The sequence below is a fragment of the Arvicola amphibius genome, chromosome 2 (genome assembly GCF_903992535.2).
Source record: "Arvicola amphibius chromosome 2, mArvAmp1.2, whole genome shotgun sequence".
Classification (NCBI taxonomy): domain Eukaryota; kingdom Metazoa; phylum Chordata; class Mammalia; order Rodentia; family Cricetidae; genus Arvicola; species Arvicola amphibius.
The window spans coordinates 146,725,714-146,746,003 of record NC_052048.2 but is presented as its reverse complement, the minus strand read 5'-3'; the positions used below and the strand labels follow the sequence as shown (position 1 = coordinate 146,746,003).

Here is a 20,290-nt window from a genome sequence, read left to right as displayed (position 1 = left end):
ATCATTTTATGCTAAAAATAAAACATCTCCAATAAAACGTTAAGGGAATCCTCCTACCCTGGGGACAACGAATCATCCTGACAGCGGAGTTTATCATTCAGGGGTCACAGAGAAGAACAGAGGGTGTGCGAAGCCAAGACACGAGTGAGGCCTCACAGGATGGGTCCTGGGGGCTTCGCAAGGACATCCTCTCTGACATGTCATTGAGCCCAGGCAGCAGTAGAGCTAACTGAAACAGTCCTGACATGTGTCCCCCAAACAGTGTGAGGGCTTGTTCCACAGCTGGCATCAAACCGGAGTTGACTGAACAGCCCCAGAAATTTTAGTCAGAGCCATTAAAATCATCAGCAAAGGCAATCTGTCACACTGCCGTCGCCAAGGTCACCCAGCAGCACGAGGCACCCGAAGAGGAGCTCATGACACCCTGCCTAGGACAGCCGTCATGTGCGGCCCTGCCTGGGGCCAGCAGGCCTTGGCTATGCAGATGTGCTAAGAAGCATGAGCTCATTTAGTAACAGCCAGGGAAGGCAGAAGAAAACGCACAGACTGGACATGGGATTGAAACCTGAGGATTCTGAGATGAGGCTCTCAAGAATCAACACCATTATTATCAGGGAGCTCCATCCAAAGTCTGGGTGCAGGCATAAGTGTTGTGCTGATTTTAAAGTTCTCTTGCGTAATGGAGCATTTTTGGGCTTTGGTGGTCAACATTGGACTCATGGGTAGAGTTTCTAGCTGAGAGTAATTTGGGAAACACATAACTTGTGTGTGTGGGAAGCTAGGGAATAGAGACAGGATGCAACACACACACACACACACACACACACACACACACACACACAAAGCCTTCTTTCTCTATCTGCAAAGCCCTGGCAGACTACCTGTTCCCTTTGTACTCTCTTATCTGTAAACAGAATTAAAAGGGCTCCTTCTCAAGGTTGCTATGAAGTTCAAATAGGACAGGGCAAGTGCTAAGTGCTAGCGAAATGCAGGCCACTGGGAGGTTCTTAGGCTTTTGTTTGTTTGGTTTTTGTTTTGTTTGACTTTCCCCTCACTCACTTAAAGGAAGCTGAGCTTTAGAGAAGTAGGGCCCAAAGCCCATGATCATCAAAGGCGTAAGCCAGGACCACCTTCCCCTGCCTTCTTCCTGCTTTCTGTTTCTTTCTTCCTTGTCCCAGGAGAGGTGCTGCTACTGACTGAGAAGGAGCCAAGGATGTTTCTTATTCACAGCACGCGTCTGCAAGACTGTGGGTGCCAAGGACAGCCTGCGGGCCTACGTTCTCCTCGTTGTTCTTAAAATAGAGAAACAATTTAAGAACGAGGCAAACCCAAATCACCTGAGTGCAGCCCCCTGCCCTTGTTCCACTTGTGGCTCAAGAGGCATACCAGCCAGGCTCTTAAGGAGAGAAGAGTGCGTCCTTGGATCTAAGTAAATGGTGGTCAAAGCTTGCCTGTGAAGGGGAAGACGCTGGCCTGGCTTCTTGAAATTCTGCATGGGTCTTCTCTGAGTGTCTACCCTGGAAAACAGGCAGAATCATGGCATGCCTCCTAGGACCGGTCTTCCCAGGAGGAAACTCCAAAACAGGGAAGGTGAAGGAAGCACCTCAGGCTGTGCTAACCAACAGTTATGGATTTAGGGTGAGGCCAATGACCGAGGGGTCAGCCTTGGTCTGGCTTTTAGTTCCATGTTCTCAGCAGTGAGAGCATCATTGCTAGGCTTCTCACCCCAGGAAATGGATAGTAGATACAGGAGAGGGGTGTCCCACCAGCTTGGGGATAGAGCTTTGAGCTTCCTGGTTACTCTTATACAAGCAGACCTCCTCTTCCCTAGGCTAGGCTTAACAGGGGTCTCCTGCCTGGGTGGTCTGGATCCACTTGCTGCTGCTTCCTGTGTCCTTCCCCTGTGATTCTTGCCTGCTCATATCTCCAAGCATCAGATGTTGTTTCTGTCTGAACTATCCATGGTTCCTCACACCCAGGCATCAGAAGATGGAATGGTTTTCAGGACAGAATGTTGGCACTGAAGGAACTAGATTCTCGAGGTCAAACCCAAAGCATGAATTCAGATGCACAGGGAGCAGCTCCGCTGCAAGAGGCCACCTCTTCCAGAGAGGTGTCAGCAGTGACAGTTGACACATGGGGATCAGGAGGCTTAGCCAGGACTCCAACCTTCTTGCTAGTCTTTAGTATCTGTGGGGTGTGTGTTTCTACTTGTTTCCTTGGACCCGGGACGACTGCGTCAATCAATTAGTTGTACCTGCTGCCCACAGTCATTTATATTTTCAGGAAACTGTTCATTAAGGAGAGTAAGCGACATGTTTAAAATCTTCGTAACTCACCACTAAGACACCTGCATCTCTGCCTCCTGTGCCCCCTGCTAATGGAGTTTCTGTTGTTTGCTTGAGATACATGCTTAATGCACACTTGCTGGTTGAAGGAAGCTCTGTGGCTGCTTGGCTCTTTGACATATGTATGTGGAGATGAAAAAGGTGAGATGTTACTGGGATCAGCAGAGGGATCCAGGGCTGCAAGTCCACAAGCAAACTCGGCTGTGTTCGTGGCTGTGTCCGTGGCAATGCCCACTCACACACATCTGGAGGAGAGGATAGCTAGGATCTCACAAGTCCAGTTGGCAAGACTGCATTCGGGGATCTGAGGGACGCTGGTAGAATGGAGGTGGGAAATAAGAGGTCTCTGGCCAGCACACTCAAGTCAGAGCACACTATTCTGACAGAGCCTGCCTTGCACACCATGCTGAGCCTGCAGGTAGGGCGATAGGGTGCTGTGCAGGCTTTGTTATGTATGTTTATACTGGCTGCTTTGAAAACCCTCCCCTGCAGAATAGAAGGGTGCCTCCTCATAGACACAGGCCCCCACAGGGAAGGGCTGAGATCAGCATGAGGTCTCCAAGGTGCTCCTGGAGGGCCTTGTGTTCCTTCATCTTGGTCCTCCCCTGACACCAGAGTCACATCTAAGCAAGGTGCTTGCTCTGGGCTGCCTGCTGCCTAGCAAGCTGGAGCAGTCTCAGCCAAAAGGACCTAACTCTTGTTTGGAGAACTTGGAACTGATCTCCTACCAAGGCCCTTGGGCAAGGTTTCTAAAAAAAAAAAAAAAAAAAAAAAAAAAAAAAAAAAAAAAAAAAACCCAGTGAGTATGGGATGGGGAAGAGGTCAAAGAGAGGGGTGTGAACCTTGGCTCTGCCGACACCAAACACAGGAGAAGTTTTCATCTTTGGTGTGCCCAGCTGTGCTCCCTTTTGGGGCACACGTGCTCTCGTTGCTGGCTGTTAACATCTCCGAAGGAAGGCTTGAAGGAGGTACCTGTGATTACGCATGGGATGACTTAGTTTTGACCTGGTCCAAGGTTCTCTGCATGGCCTCCAGAGGATGAACTTAAGTACATTATCTCTCCTACAAAGGGGTTGTGATTAATTGTCAAATATCAGCAAAAGACACCCCCCTTTCATCTTACGGTAGCGAGAAGACTCGTGGGATCTACCCCACTAATAGGTTTTTAACTGTGTGGCACGGCAGTCAACTCCAGGCTCAGTGCCTTACCACAGATCTCAGAATGTATTCATCTCGCAACCCTGAGTCATTATGTCTGTTCATTAGCCAGCCCCTGTGCCCTGTCCTCCAGCAGTCAACCACCACTGGTTTCTCTGAGGATATTTTAGACACCGCCCAGGGATGCAAGATTTACCCCATGTTTGTATTGCTTCACCTGCAGCTTCTCATATGGCAGGACTATCCGCCCCTTCACCCATAAAAACAGCCAAGGTCAAGTGTACAAAGAAGCTAGCATCTGGGAACCCAGTACCAGAGAATCGCATGGAGAAGCTCTGAGCAGAAAAACCAGGCTGGCCCCTCACTTACACTCACTCCAACCCGTTTCCACACAATGGCTCCTGAGGACAAAGCTTATGGCGGAGGGCTTGAAGGCTGGCCAGCAACAGGAAATCCCTTTGAAATGTTTTCTATCATCTTACAAATGTCAGCAAATTGTATATGATGACCATATTCAATTTAGACGTATCATTCTATTTTGAGCTCATTACTGAGAAGCGAAAAGGGAAGAGCCTGAAGGAGTTTCCTCTATGCATCCCTGGGGACCACTTCCCATTGGACGGAGGTCCCTGGGGACAGCGGCTAGCTCTCAGCTATGCTGCTGCTCTTGTCTGTGGATAGCGGCTCACAGCCTCAGAGGGGAGCAATGACTCCTTCCTTAGATGGAACAGATGGTGACTCAGGACTTAACCTGTACCAGGCAGCTTTGGTTAAAGGAAAACTCTAGGTGACAGCTGTGTTGAGACTGCAGTTTGAGGCAGGAGATGCTGATTTTGTTGACTGACTAAGGTCCTCAGGGGTTGACATGTTTCCAGGGTACAGACCAACAGTGGTCATTTGTTCCACTCCATGGTCTTCTTTCCTGAGGCTCTGTTTGCCTTGCTACTAGGCCTAAGGATAAGTGTGTGTAGGGACTTCATGCCACAATGGCTTCCAGGACCAGGGATGCAACGAGGTCGTGGCAGGCACCTTCCATAGTCACAGGAGTCTGCAATTATACAAGCCCCTTCCTAGAGTCTGCCTTAGCAGTGTGGTTTTGCATCTGCCTTCAGCAACACTGAGAATCACTTAGAATCTAAGTACACTGGTCCACAGGGCTGTGATGGTGAATTACACAGGGTTCGTATGTTGTCTTAGCCATAGCCAGGAAAATCAGAAGAGACTCCTGAATGGCAAGCTTGCCATAGTCTTTTTTCTTGTCCTCTTGGCCAAAAGGTGTAAGCTATTGGCTTTCATGTGAAGAAGTTATTGGAATCAGTGCCAACTCAATACACAGAGCAGCAGAGTCTGGGCTGTGGGAGAGCAGGCGGGCATTTGTCAGGATTTGAATTTGCCTGTCAATGACCAAGTGTTGTTCTTGTAAAATGACTGGACTCAGGACTCCCTGAGGGGCTGGATTCCAGGACATTGTCTCTGAAACTCCTGCTAAGTGGAAAACTAACAACAAAAATCAAATCAATGCTACCCAGGTCCCAGAACATAATTCCTAAAGTAATTAGTGGCCATTAGTGACATCATCAGGTAGCCAGGATCTTTCCAGCAAGTGGCTGGCTACCTGTAAGCCAGGGGCTGTGAGAGCAGAAAGAGAACCAGAGACCAAGAGCAAAGGAGATGCTCACAGAGACAAGGCTGAGGTGAAGACTTGGCATTGCCCACCCTGAAGCTTCTCTGCTGCTTCCAGAGCCATCCCCACCTGAAAATCCTTGGTTAACCCTGACTCCCCGAGAGCTTCCAGTGCAGTGTTCTGTATCACAGTGGTGTCCAGTCTGCAGGAACAAGCAGGAAACGAGTTCAGGTTGGCAGGAGGCCCTAGCTGGTCCAAGATGGAGGTCCATGGGGCACTGAATGCTTCCTGGCCTTCTATTGGCAGTCAGATGCAGCAGGGAGCCTGTGGCCTCTAAAGACGCCACACACAGGCTGAGTTCTTCTCGGACTTAGTTGATTTTTGTTTGATAGAGATCCATCCACTTTAAAGGTGAAACCGAAGTTTTCTGACTTGTAAAGAAAGACCAAGGATACACCAGCCAGCAGCATCCCAGTCACTGCAGAGCCGGCAGGGCCAACAGAAGGTAGGCCTGCAGCTCCAATCACCCCCCCAATCACCTGCTTTTTGTAGCTAAGGATAAGGAAAAGGACAGTGCATCTCTCTTGAGCCCCCTACCCAGGTGGGAGCCATAGGGCCAGTACTGCTGCAGGCAACTGGCTCAGCCACGGGGGCGCGCCGTGGCCTGGATTCATGATGAGTGCGTGATGGATGCAATGACAAGGCTGCCGGTGCTAGGGCGCGCGTGTAGCGTCCACCGGCCGCGGCCCCTCCGCGGCCCCCGCCCCAGCCCCAGCCAGGCTGAGCACAGCCGGAGCATGCGCCTTTGCGCGGCCACGGCCAGGAGGCGGTGGGGAAGCAGCGCGCATCGCTCGGGCCCCTGCCTGCTCCCAGCCGCCAGTTGCCGGTTGCTAAGCAGTTATTGTTTCTGTGGCGATTGCAGAGGCTGTGGCTAATTGGAGAAGCCCCACTGAGCAGCAGCGTCTTCCTCTTTCGAGCCTGTCTCTGTTCTTTGCATTTAAAGAGCAAAGTAGGCTGCTCTCCCTAGCTCCCTCCCCCACCGCCCCCCGCAAAACCTGGTGATTTCGGAAGTATGGACTAGAATTGCTCTCCTCACCCTATCATTGCGACTCTGGTGCCTTCAAAGTCACAGTCAGACTACTCCTGACTCTGGGGTGGTGAGTGCCAGCACAGACCATGACCACCGCCAAGGAGCCCAGTGCCTCAGGAAAATCTGTACAGCAACAGGATCAGGTAAGGCTGCTGGGATGCATGCGTGTATGTGTGTGTGTGTGTGTGTGTGTGTGTGTGAGAGAGAGAGAGAGAGAGAGAGAGAGAGAGAGAGAGAGAGACTGGTCTGTTGGCTGTCTGTAGCTCTAACCCCCAGGTTGATGTGTGGGTAACACCCTGCCCCACCCCCCTCTATTTTAAAGGCTGCCGGTGGCTTTATCAATAACTGAAAAGCAAGGTGGACTTGCCCAAGCAGCTTTGGACAAAGGCCTCCCTCTTTGGGGCTGCCTCATTTAGCCTGTGTTAGTTGTGAATATTCCCAACTACTTTGTAATTGGGGGAGAAGACATAGCAAGCATCCATGGACCAGGCTGATTGAGACCCTGCAAAGGGACTTTGCTGTGGCTCTAAGACAGGTCAAAAGCAGGCACACCTGGTGAAGGATCTTCCTTCCCATGTCTTCTGTCCCTGCCCTCTTCCCCAGAGTGTCAGTGGAAGCAGGGACTGGCTGTGTTCCTGAGGGCAGAGAGAACACACTGCCCAGAATAACGAGGATGTGCCAGGAGTCAGGTGAGCCCGCCTGACTTGCAGGGCAGTGGGAACATTTAGGATTTCTTGGAGTCCTCCAGGAAGAGGAACTGTGCCTGCTCCAAGAGGATTCCCTTCTGGCATTCACGGGGAAATGGATGCATTACTGCTGTGGACAGACACTGTAGCTCCCCTCCCAGAGGGTCTGAAGGGCTGCCTGTCCCTTGTTGCTCCCTTCATATCAGGAGGTCTCTAAAGCAGATTCTGGAAGACTCTACCAGGTCGATAGAGCAGTTGGTGCTGGCTTGGTAATAGACAACATCCACGGTGGGTCTAGGTTGTCCTTAGGTCACTTTTCCCAGCAGCAAGGCAAAGGAAAGAAGCCCCTCTAGAACTTGGGAAAGCCATCAGTGTCTTTGGGGACAATATGTGAAAACACTGCCCTATCAACTATTTGGGGACAGTGGAGTTTGTATTTCGTGAGGGCTCTCTCTTTGGAGGTCATCTCCCCTAACTCATTTTTCAATTTTTTAAAAGGAGAATATCTTATCTCATCATGCAGAGATCTCACATACAATTTGGCTACTCACAGGGAGAATATTTTGTAAAACTAGTAGTCTAAAAGGTCTTAGTCAGTGTACGAATTTGAGCAAGGTGTCAGTATGAGCATTTGAGCAAGAGTTAATGTTCAGCCAAGCTGGATAGGGGCAGAACCGGCAAAGCAAGCCCTCCTCCTCATGAGCACCCTGTCCAATGTCTGCTCCTTAAAGAAATATTTCTACCCCAAATTAGCATCTCATAATTCAGTCTCCTTCTTTGCTAGGTATGACATTTTTGCTCCCTGGGCTTTTCTGGGCATAGGTCATAAGGTTGAGAATGCTTACTGCTGCTCTTGGTTCTAACCAGGTATCAGGTGCCCAGGGTTCAGCCAACTTATGAAAAAGAACTTTCCTGGATTCTGTGCAATTTTCTCTTCTTTTACCTGGTCTTGGCATGCACAGGAATGTCAGTGGTTGAATAGGGTGGGGGTTATGCACGATAGTGGGATTATAGACCTTTAGAGCCTGAGAAAGCCCCCATTCTTGACCCAGGTCCTTTCGTGGGAAATGGACACTGTTGTCAACTCAGGTACAAAGGCAGCTTTGACTCTAGAGGCCACTTTCCTTGTATTGCAATCAGTGGGTTCTTTCCTCCTTTTTCTGGTGTCCTGTTCCTGACTCTAAGAATGTCACAGAGCTGACCTCATGAAGTTCATAAAGAGTGGTCTAGGACTGGGTGGAGAAAAGGGAAGTGGGTGGAGACCAAAGTCTCACATTTTAAAATTATATATGTACACATAAACATGTTTACATATACACAGCTCTCTCTCTCTCTCTCTCTCTCTCACACACACACACACACACACATACACACACACTCACACTCACATACCTAAATCTCACATGCAACATGCTTATGCATGCTATTTTAAAATCTGTTCACAATAATCTTTACTTGCCCATCACAAACAGTATTTGGACAAAAATGTGTCTTATTCCTTCATTATATACAATTTTCTTTAAGCTCCATGCAGCAGAGTGTGGTGGCTCACACCTGTGGTCACAGCACTTGGGAGGCTGAGACAGGGGGATCACTGTAAGTTAAAACCTGCTTGGGCTACAAATAAGACACTTTCTCAAAACTGCCCCCCAAAACAAACAAACAAACCTAAAAACAGTTCATGGTGAAGACTACATGTAGAACTCAGTTGCTCATTATCTTTCTTTTTCTTCTTTCTGGTGGAACAGGCAGATAGGGAATCATGGAAGTTGTGAGAGAAATCTGTTGCAATTGTCCTTAGAGAGAAGGTGTCCTGATTGTGGTTTAGCTGGTGGTTTTTTCTTGGCTTATTTGGCTGTGCTTACAAACACCTGGCCTTGTAGGAGTCATCAGAATCTTGGGGACTGGTTACCTCATACCCAAACACCCAAAGGTGGTGCTATGAGGCCTTAAAGCCAGCTAACAGCTTGCTTAAATGTGTGGATGGCCATAGTGAAGAATCCATTTCTTCTCAATAAGCCAAGGGCTGGTACCTCTTCTACCTGCCCTGAAATTTGGGAACCATTCACGTGGTGGGAGAGGGGAGAAACAACTTCCCTATGCTGAGAATCACCACAAATTGATTTAAAAATGAGAAAAAGTGTACAGTAAAATATTTTACATTTTCCCCCAATTGTTGGTGTGACTCTACCAGTTTTCTGAAAAACCATTGTGAAATAGATAAGTATGATAATGAGTTGCTTAGAGCTTTAGTTTTTAAAGGCTACGGTGAAGAGTCACTGGAATAAAAGGGAAAGGGGACTTTCAGAACACAACTGCTCTTTCTCCTTGGAGATGCTGGATGATTCTATGTGGGTTTTTTTTTTTTACGTTTTGTACTTTTTGCAGAGGGTGGGTGTTATGTCCATGCTATGGTATGTGGATTTGGGGCTTTACGTGCCATGATGTGTGTGGGGTGGTAGGCACATGCCATGGTATGTGTAAAGGTCAGAGGAGCACCTTGTTTGACACCAGGGTCCCTGTTCACTGCTGTGTATGTGTGCTAGGATAGATGACCCATGAGCATCCAGACCTTCTCTCGCCTCTGCCCCCCATCTCCTCGCAGCATGTGCTTGATCACAGGTGTTTGCGTGACTATGTCTAGCTTTGTCTTGAGTCTGGGATCCAAATTCATGTTGTCAATCTTGCATTGCAAGTGCTTCAGCGTCTGAGCCTTCTTCCTGGCTTCTAATTTCTTAAAGTACAGTATAATCTGCTCCAGAATGTCTGGAAATAGCATGTTTGTTAATGTGAGTGAGAAATATTTACTCAAGTACCTCGGAGGCCACATAGATAGGACTGAGCTGTTTTGGGGACTTCTGAATTTACCCTGGCCTCCACTCACTCCTCCCACACAGAGAGACCAAGAGAGAGAAGGAGAAAGGATGAGGGTAGTCGGGTTCAAATTTAGTGAGTTCTCACGGGAAGACTAAATCCTGCCTCAGAGAACCAAATTAAAATGATATTTCCACTTAAATTTTTAAAAGAACAGATTTATTTTAACATATGCTATCCTCATTTTAAATGATTTAAAACTGGAAAGCTGTAATCAGTAATGCTATTCAATAAGAGAAGACAGAAGGATTCGTTCTGGATTTTTCCAATGAGCCATAAAACATTTGCTCAGCTATTGAGCAGGAATAATATTTTAGTGATGTAGTTGATGCATGGATGTATGTGCGCCTGTACGTATATACACAGATGTATGCGCACAAACACAGATATGCTCATCATGCACACAAACCTGTAGTCCTCGTGTGTCACAAAGTCACAGTGGCCCAGATCTCACATGTGCCTATCTCACATCACGGTGGTAACCAAGAATCGTTCCACTTGAGAGTTATGTGTTCCATGAAATGTCTGTCCCAAAGTCTCCTCTGTGGAAATAGCCGAGTTCTGTTTGTCAGCTTGGGTCCGTGGCTGTATGTTGAGTCGCATGTAGGAGACTGAGAGGCCTGCTGTTAATGGTCATGCTGTGTGTCCTTTACTTGCTATTGTTTCTGTTTAGTGACCACTGTCAATCCCAGACAGCCTACTAAAGTGTAGGCCTCAGAGCCTAGCCTTGACTGGTAAATTCAGTCATGTACTCAAGCATTTTAAATAATACTTCAACCGAGAATGTTTTGGATTTGATGGTAGAATCCTAAAACTAACACAGTGGCTGGGGCAACTGTTAGAAGGCATGGGGTTCAGGCAATAGACAGGGGGATTGAATGAGCACCTACAAGATCTGTCTCTGACTTTCCTGCCTGGAGCACTTGGAATACAATCTTGTCATTTCTTAGGGCACTAGGAGTCTATGCTAAGAGAGTCTGGATTTGATCATCATAAGAGTTCAGCTTTTTGTGTAATCGTGTTAAAGGGAAAGTCAGTGTGAGGTACCTGCATTTCATGTGTTATTAGGGTGCTAAGAGAGGTTGAAGGAAACCAAGAAAAACAATATTCAGTATTAAGAAGGTCAGAACCAACATACTATAAGGTCATGATAGGAGAGGGAGACATTCAAGATCCAGAAAGTGCCTTTGGTGTCAGTGACTCTCATGACCACATTCACAGAAAGTAAATGCCACCCTGAGTAGATTCCAAATCATCTGTGGCCCTGTGGCTAAGATACTGGGAGGATCTGGGTAACCCTCATAGAGCCTGCGAGCTTCCGGAGTGAGGTCCTGGATCTGGGAGGGCTTTCAGGAGAGAAGGTGATGTCATTGGAGGCAGGGTTACCCTAGAGAGCACAGCACTTGGAGCTCTGCTACAAGGGACTCTGGGTGACCTCATTGTGCTGTGGGGAGGAAGGAGGCTGGCTGCCACGTGCTGTCCTCATAGGAAGATGTTAGACTCCATCACTAGAAAGGGCTGCATGGTGAAGACTAGGACAGCCAGCTCATAGACCTGGTGAACCAGGCTCTAGGCAGTTCTAAATCTCTGGGTCCATATCACACGGTGTGTCAAACAAGTACACTCAGAAGGGTCACATGGTGCACTAGATGGTAGCCCAGATAATAGGAGGATGGTAGGAGACCTTTCGTCTCCAGACTGACTGCTGCAATGGACCAGGTCAAACAAAGGAAATAAGCTATCCAACCATTCCTGTCTCTGTGATCAAAATAGTCTGACAAAAGCAGCTTGAGGGAGAAAGAGATTATGTTGGGTCAGAGTTCCAGGGTCCAGGCCAGCATGATGGGAAGTCAGGGTATGGGGATCCTGAAGCTGCTGGTCACATTGCATACACGGTCAAGACGAAAGAGATGAACGTTGGTACTCAGCTCACTCTCATCTTTATACAGCCCAGGAGCCCTGTCTAGGGAATGGTACCACCCACAGTGGTAGGTCTTCCCACGTCAGCTAACCTATTCAAGATTATCCATTCCCCAGGCATGTGTCTCCTAGGAGATTCCACAGCTTATCAAGTTGACAGCAGTGAACATGCCTGCTGGAAAATGCTCTGATGTAGTAAGTGTGTTTTACTGTATCATCCTGGCACTCTGCAAACTCAATACCAGCTAGCATTCCAACACTGCTGTTGGCAGGGTGAGTTGGCTAGGTCCTGCAAATGATATACGGAACACCTGGGGACCTGGAGTGTTGGTGAGGGCTTTCCTGTGTCCTTTGGAAGGTCTAGCCCCAGTGACACATGGAAAGCACTCAGATATTGATGACTTCCTGTCATGAACACTCTCCCTTTTCTGTAATGCAAGAAGTGTGGCATTATCCTTAGGAAAGTGAGCTATGCCTATGTGTCGCACTCCCAAATCTGATCCCAGTAGACAGAGGCGGCTCCTGTCTTCCTCCCTCATTGTAAAGAGTGAAGAGTCTGCTAGTGTAGAGTTTACACGCCGAGGAAGAAGGTGCTGCTTGTGGGAAGAAGCAATTTCCTGCATGCCTCCAGAGGTCTCCGTGTGGCTCTCTATCCTCACGGTGAGAAGCTGTGATGTTGAGTGAAGACTATGTATCTGTGAGAGCCGTGGTTTTCTGAGACCAGGTGGCTTTGCTTTAGTTCTGGTTTCCTGTGATTGTGAGTGAGGTGGCAGATGACCACGGGGGCAGATGAGCGCTGGTCTGCTGTAGTTCTGCCTGTGGCTGACACCCTGGAGTCCTTGCTGACTCTGAGTGCCTGAGCGCCTTGAGATGGAGATATATAAGGAGTCTGAAAAGGCCTCCACAGACAGCCTAGAAAAGGGTCTAAGCGCAAGAAGCTGGCTCTTCCCCTTCCTTTTGTATTCGGAGCTCATGACCACTGTGTCCCCACAGTAGCTAGAATATGATTTGCCCAGATGTGACTTTTGCTACTCAGACTTTCATATGGATCTATTCCCATGAGTTCTGCTATGTGGTAACAGGAAATAGGGGAAAAAATTAAAAAGAGTGGATGGGGTAGTACAATACATTTCTCTCTGAAAGAATTTTAGTGGGAGCATTGGGGATACAGCAGTGGAATAACTAATGGTTCAGATTTTAGGAAGAAAAGTATTTGGTCATGACCTTTATGAGAGACTCAGTCCAGGTGTGGGCAAAGACAACCATGGCTCTTTAAATGACAGGCAGTCTGTGCATGCCAGAGCACCTGTGACCCCAAGCCCATGTGGAGCTGGCACCGCTCAAGCAAATGCCACACAGCAGTTCCCGGGGCTGCTTGTGGGAACCGAGCTTGCAGCAAGCCAGTCACCCCATTCTCCCCTCGGAGTACTGTCTCTTGGCAGAGACAGCAGCAGAAATGCCACAGGGCCCACTCTGGAGCCCACCAGCGGCAATGGCAAGCACATCGCCCATGCAGTAACGTCTGCTTCTTCCTGGTGACAACTTAGATCTTATTCCCTTACTAGTCTCTGATCAGTTCTTAAAGAGATTTAAATTCCTCTGCCAGGACTTAAGCAAAGCTGCCATCCTCCATCTGAGACCTCTCGAGGTGGAGGAGTACCCTCCCGGGGGCTGGGCTACTTCTTTAGAAGAGAGGCTTCTGGAATAGGTGTGTATGTGTGCGTGTGTGCGTGTGTGTGTGTAGTGTGTGTGTGTGTGTGTGTGTTGAAAATTAATTAAAATGCAGGTAGAAACTGATTACTGATTGAAACTTGAAAACTACAGGTGTGTAAGGCTCTTCTCAAACAACAGTTCGAAAGTTCAAGCACTCTGGGACCCTTCTTGGTTGTCTTAGTCACCTGGTCACCAGAGAGCTTGGTTGAACCTCTCAGTGCTGTCTTGAACCATGTCCCTACTTGCTCTCTTTAATAAATCTAAAGTACGCAGACATTAAATGGTGGTTTTAAAATTATCAAAAAAGTCCTTTTATCTATTTGCGAGAAGTGCCATTTCTCCTCCATAGGCTATCTGAGGCTATTGCAGTCTTTGTTCTCAGACTTCTTGGAGCAGACCCTGACTGTGGGTCCCCAGGCTCATCCCGGCACAGGAGAGAGAGGTGACCATGTTGTTGCTGCTGATGGCTTGCTCAGTGTTCTAGCCATTGGTTAGTCAGGTGTTGACGAGAGGCAGAGCTGTATTTGGATAGATGGTACCCTGGGCAGAGAGGAGCCCAAGGCAGGGAATGCAGAGCTGAGCAGGAGCCGCTCCAGGCCGGGAGGGCAGGCCTCTCAGCTGTGCTTGGACCTCGAAGGCTGGGGAGCAGCAGGGGTAGGAACACAGAAGTGGTGACCTGGGAGGCGTCCCCGCCAGCATAGCATATTGGAGTGTACAATGCAAGAAGCAGCAGGTGAGCATGATTCTAGAAGCAGGGAAGGAAACAGGGCCCACATGGAAGCTGAGAGAGCAGGAATCTGGACAGCGCCTGAGCGGTACACTGGACTTGGAGGTTGTAGGAGTGTGTGTCTCCATGGATGAAAAATGGACGCTAGAACTAGAAGTTTCTGACTTTCTTTTATCCTCTTTCCCCCTAGTATTTTGGAAAATTGTGTATCCTGAGTTGTCTGAAATTTGCGTCAGTCCTCCTGCCTAAGATTCCCAAGCCACTGTGCCTGGACAAGTGACTGGTTTTCAAAGAGCTAAAAGGAGTAATGAGTTAAAAACCGAATGTCAGTTTTCCCAGAGAGAGCAAGGTGTCGATACACTATGATCTGTGTGTGTGTGTTTCTTTAAACACTCTAGCAGAGATGCCTGGCAAAACTCATGATAGAATTTCTGCCTCTGATTTTCCAAACAAAATCATCGCTGTGCTCTCCAGCTCTGAGCCGTGAGTGGATGATAAAAGACCGAGACGGAAAGACACTTTTACCATTAAAAATCACGAAGCTTCGATGTCTCAGAAGTCCCCTTCCTTCTGGCATCCATTTCAGCTCCTGTGACAAAGGCTGGGGGATGGGCACGTGGCTTTGCCTTGCCCTCAGCCTTTTTCTGGGCAGTGGGAGAACAGCTAACAGTGGTCTGGACCCCCAAGTGCTGCTCCCAGCGCTCCTGCCTGCTTTTGAGGGAACTAGGTAAATCCAATCTGACTCAACCTTTGGAAAATGGTCATTCTTGGTACAGTGCTGCCATGGGGAAAGGCACAGATTTGGTTCAGAGTTGGCCAGATGTTCCAGGTCTTCTTACTTAATGAGCACTTAGTATGCACGCTGATCTACTTATTTAATGAGCAGTTACTATGCACACTGATACAGCCATAGTATGAGTGAATCTTCTCATTGCCAGCATCTGATAGGAGTTCATGCCCATCCCGAGGTGGATTGTTCTGTAAAATTGTGAACTATTTGATGTCAAATCATTCTACGTCACAGAGACTTTGGACTTTTGATTCAATAGCAGAACCCATCCCCCCCAAGGAAATCAACCAAAACTGGTATGGGAAGGAAGTGACAGCCCTTTACTAGTGTCCCCAGGATGACTCTGCACAGTCCATGACAGATGGAACACAGACATAACTCCACAGTCTAATTTAGACAGGAAGAGGTAAAGCTCAGAAGGGCAGAATGCATCGGGAAGTCATATAGTTGGTGAACTGCAGAATCAGAGCACACACATACACGCACGCACACACACACGCACGCACACACACATACACCTTTAATTTTGTTTCAAATCCAACAGTCCTGAATGAGATATAGCAAAAATTCTATGTTCAAAGATAACACAAAAATTGATGTTACCTGAAACCTGCAAAACAGACAAAGGCATCCAGAGATATGGATGGATGAAGAAACCCCTGTTGCTGTCTGGCACACAGCTCGCTAGAGCACTTGCTTAGCGTGTGTGAGGCCTGGGCTATTCTCTGCCAGCACGCACATACAAAGCACCTATGTGGTATGATCTGAGGGAAGCTGAAGGTGTGTGCTCTCCTTCAGGTAGCTGGGGGTACTGCTGTGGCTCTTGGTCTCCTTGACTCCTGGACAGACATGGTTTCCCCTCCTTACTGCACTAGCCCTGGGTACATTGAGGCTTGTAACAGCTTTTCACAGACTGGTCATTATGTAACAAATTGCACTTGAAACAAAATAAAATGCAAGAGGAGATAGAATGATAGAACTGTGGAGTTTCTCCCCAGTTTCTAAAAGTAAGCAACCACTAATAGATCATGCATGCTTTAATTGGTAATTGGTAATCTGGTAATTGGTAATTTGGCAGCAGGTAATTTCCTGTCTTGTTTTACCTGTGAACAACTTCATGAGTAGTTGTTTTATCCCAAATGAGGGAAGGTGGGTATGCAGGGGCAGGGAGGGCGTTCCAGGCCACCACCTTCACAGATCAGCAGGCATGCAAGGATTACGACTCCTGGATGTTCTGGTTGATCACGTGTCTAAATGAATCACACCTATGTGGGTCATGAATGCCTGGACTGCTGATTCCTTTCCGGGATCCTATGTGAGCAGTCAACCTGTGCCCTGAATATAACCCCAGTACTGTGCCCCCTCCTTTCTGCACAGAACCTCTAAATTGTACACCCCTGCTGTCTTCATGTTGTCTAGCACCATACACTATAGCCTTGAGGTGCATCAGAATAAGCACACTAGTGGTCACGCTGTGCGTGGGTATACCCAAGCAGTCAGAACCTCTAGGTCCTATGCTAGCTCCAGTGACCATAAGATACTCAGGTGCTCACCAAGTAGTCATTATCCCTGGGTATTGTGCTGGGTCCCTTGACCACACTGTGCACAGGTAGTAACTAAGCAGCCATAACTTCTGGGTGCTGCATTAGATCCAGTGACAACATAGTGCCCAGAAAGGACAGCAGTGTGGTCTAGAAGAATGACCAGGAGGAAATGATTAGGACACCTCTGGAGTAGAAATAATAGATGTATGTGTCACATTGGGCAATGCACAGCTGAAGGAATGCATAGCTAAGAGGAGCTAGCTAGAGTCATGTTGGAATCCTTAATTCCTGACTGAGACATGGGTGAATCCTCAGAAGATACAGGCTTCATTGTCTGGGGTGATCTAAAAGGCAAATCTAAGATGCTGTGGGTCTATGACCCCCGCCTGAGTTTTACCTAGGATACAGGACAGGCTGTTCTGGTTGGGATTGACATACAAGTTCAGATTGCTCCAGAAGAAGTACTGACATCAGCCTGGTGTGCTTATCTGTGCCCTACCCCATCAGAAACAGTTTGACTTGGGGCCCAGTGTACTGAAGATTCTAAGATTTCACGATGGTGCCTCCGCACTTTCCCCGGCACACAGCTGTAACCTTCTGAAGGACTCAGAACTCTCATATTCCTCACCGTATCTCCATCCCAAAGCCAGCCTGGCTGACCTGTGTGCCAAGAGTCTGTTGGTGAACAGGACTCACCTTCCTCTCTAAGCTCTCTGGTAAAAGACCCAGAGTAGAGCTCTAACCTTGGGTTTTGTTCACACACTCAGTCAATGAAGCACAAATAAATCAGCATTCAGAGCTTAGAGAAACCCTGATTCTTTCTCCAGATTGCCACCTCCTCTAGGTCGGTTTCCCTGATGCTGGACGCATCTGGCCCACCCTACTTGTCTCAGAATTCTGCTCACACCTGTTACACACAAACCATTTCTCTACTTGTGAGCGTCACACCTGAGACACCAGCCAGGCATCCTTCTGTCTTACTGTGTGTGAGTCCTGCCACAGGGAATTGTTGTCCTCTTATTCAGCAACTGTGAGTGAACAAAGAAATGAGCTGAAGCTAAGAGGAGCTAAGCAGTGGGCACTGTCTGTCACCATAGACCCTTGTCATTCTGAAGTGGACATCCCAAGTCTTCTTCGTATAACAAAGTGATTTTCTGGGCAACATCCACAGGGACACTTCATTTATTCAGATAAAAGCAAACATGAATGTTGGGGCTGATAGTCTCATTCTTATGAATAAGAAGTGTCAATGAGCAGGAAAGAGCATAGGTCAAGGGTAAGGAAATGAAGGATTCTGGGACATTTGCCCCATGGCCCTCTGCTTAGTCTGGGCAGAAGAAGGTTGTTGGTCTTAAAGAAATGTTTTCTTTAAATTTCTTTATTTTTAGTAGGTGTGGGTAGGGTGCACATGCCATAATGCATGTGTGGAGGTCAAAGATAATTTGTGGAAGTTGGTGCTTTCTTTCTATTATGTGAGTCCTGGAGTTGAACACAGGCTGTCAGGCTTGGTAGCATACACCTTTATCCACTGAAACATTCCACCGGCCATTGTTTAACTATTTTTTTTTCTATTTTTAAAGATGTATTCATTTTTTATATATCTGAGTGTTTTGCTTAGAATTGGACAAATAACAAGTCAGAGCCGTCGGGCTGCAGCGTTTGACTGTTACGCTCACCCAGGTGTGTAGCTGGATACCCACGCCAAGGTCCTGGCAGCTTAATGTAGTGTTGCATGTCAGAAGTGTACGTGCATGGTTGAAGCTTGCGCTGCTTGGGTCTGGGAGACGCGGCTGTCATCCTGCAGTGGTGAAAGCAGCTCAGGGGGCCTTGAGTGCAAGATGGCCTCAGCGCTGCATACTTAGGAAAGTCCCAGAGCAGGGCGAGGGTTGAGGTTGCCAGGTTCCAATTCTGAAGAATTAGGGATGCTGTAGTGAGCAAACATAAGATTAGCATGTTTGTTTATTTATTTGTTTGTTTGTTTGTTTTAGTGTGTGTGTCTTTACACATGCAGATACACAATACACATGGGTTTGGGTGGATGCTGGAGGACAAATTCAGGTGTTACTCCCTAAGTACCATGCTCCCCCTTTTAAAGGCAGACTCTCTCATTGTCTAGGAGCTATCCAACAAGGCTAGTCTGACTGAGCTGTGAGCCTCAGGGATCCTCTTGTCTCAGCTTCCTCAGCCTTAGAATTATGAACTTATGTCATATACTCAGCTATTTGTTTTTTAATTGGTTTTTGGGTTTGAACTCAGATCTTCATGCTCGCAAGACAACATCTTACCAACTGAGCCGTCCCCTCGGTCCCAGCGCTTTTTCTTTTTAGTTTATTTTTATTTAGCAATTATCTCTCTCCAGAAAACCTCTGGCTTGTGTAATTGTGTTGTCCTTGCTTGAATGGACAAGCAATACTTCAAGGAAGAAGTCGCGACTGCGTGGGGAAACAACGGAAAGAGGGAAGCTCTGTTTGCAGAGAGGTCGTCTGTGTACTTGGGAATCCCCTGGGGTAGGTAGGTTGCAGGAAATGATGGCAACAAATGGACACCGTGGAGGGAACAGCATGAAACCCATGTGTATTTCCTACTCAGCACTTCATCTCCGGAAAGAAACACATCTTTTAGTTTTGTAGCCATGTTTGGTTGGTTCAATGTTTTGCATTTTGGGAGAGTTGCAGAGACTTCAGATGAACAGATTAAAAATTTTCCACAGTGTTTGCATACCATTTGCTCTTTAAGGGAATCCTTCCTTCTAGCCTAATCGCTTCTTGGACAACTCTTAAAATATTTGCAAAGATCATGTATTGCACAGATGCCCTGAGAAACTTGTGCAGACGTATCTTGTTTTATTTGTTGTTACTGCTGTTTGTGTGTTTTGATGGCAATAAGCGACTCATTCTTTGTCTCTTACTCACTGTTTACATGAATTAGAATGCCCGTGTTTTCCTTTCATTTTCCTGTTAAGAAACCCAATCAATTTGAAGATCATGAGCTCAATTTTGGGACTAGAACCTATGAAGCCACAAATCAATGTGACCCTATCAGCCATGCTGTGCCTGGAGCACCCAAGCAACCATGACCAAGAACAAACACCACATCATTCAGATACTCGGGAGACAAGACATATCCAGAAAAACATTGCTTGTAGTGTTAAGTCCCTTGGCTGTTATTACCCAGTAAGTTGATGACATGGTAGCCCATTTCTTACTGTGGCAGAACCAGAGATGGCTCATGGTGCTGGGAATCGGACTAGCCCCTGCAAGCTGAGGACAGAGCAGACTCTGCCCCTTGTTTTTATTTCTTCCTGGTCTCAGTAGGTGGAGCGGATTAACCACCCAATATTATTCATTCATCCCTAGCCACACCCAGGGGCACAGATACACTTAAGGTTGGCCTGCTGAAGTGGGTGGAGAACAGTGCCACACAGCTTGTGTGGCCATGAGAGTGGCCGATACCTATGATGTGCACATTGTGAGGAGCTTCCAGCCTCTTCTTCCTCTGGGTTGTCAGGGCAGAGACTTACACTGATTCTCAGGTGATCCCAAGGCCAGCACCTACAGGAGGAGAATCACAGGGCCATAATTACACATGCTGAGGACGCCTGCATTCAGCCCCTGGAGCCCCTGAGTCTCTCCAGCAGACCTGATTTTATAAAGTTCACATAAAAACATAGACTATATTGCTATAAAAATTAAAATGCTCTTCTCTTCTCCCCTCCATCTGTCTTACTCTGAACCTGGTAACAGTTTTACTTACAAAGGCAAGGTGAGATGCCCTGAGTCAGTCTCTCTCTCTCTCTCTCTCTCTCTCTCTCTCTCT

At 47.6% G+C, this 20,290-nt stretch overlaps 1 protein-coding gene across 3 annotated transcripts in view; it reads left to right on the top strand.

Moving 5' to 3' along the window:
* The window catches only part of Dpp6 (dipeptidyl peptidase like 6), a 655,432-nt gene that overhangs the window by 200,608 nt on the left and 434,534 nt on the right, over positions 1-20,290 (top strand). The window contains exon 1 of one of the 3 annotated variants that reach the window (XM_038318723.1): positions 6,307-6,363. The exons of the other annotated variants lie outside the window; for them this stretch is intronic. Within the exon in view, the coding sequence (XP_038174651.1) occupies positions 6,307-6,363 (57 nt within the window). Of the gene's footprint in view, positions 1-6,306; positions 6,364-20,290 lie in introns of those variants that run through there. 3 annotated transcript variants of the gene reach the window in all.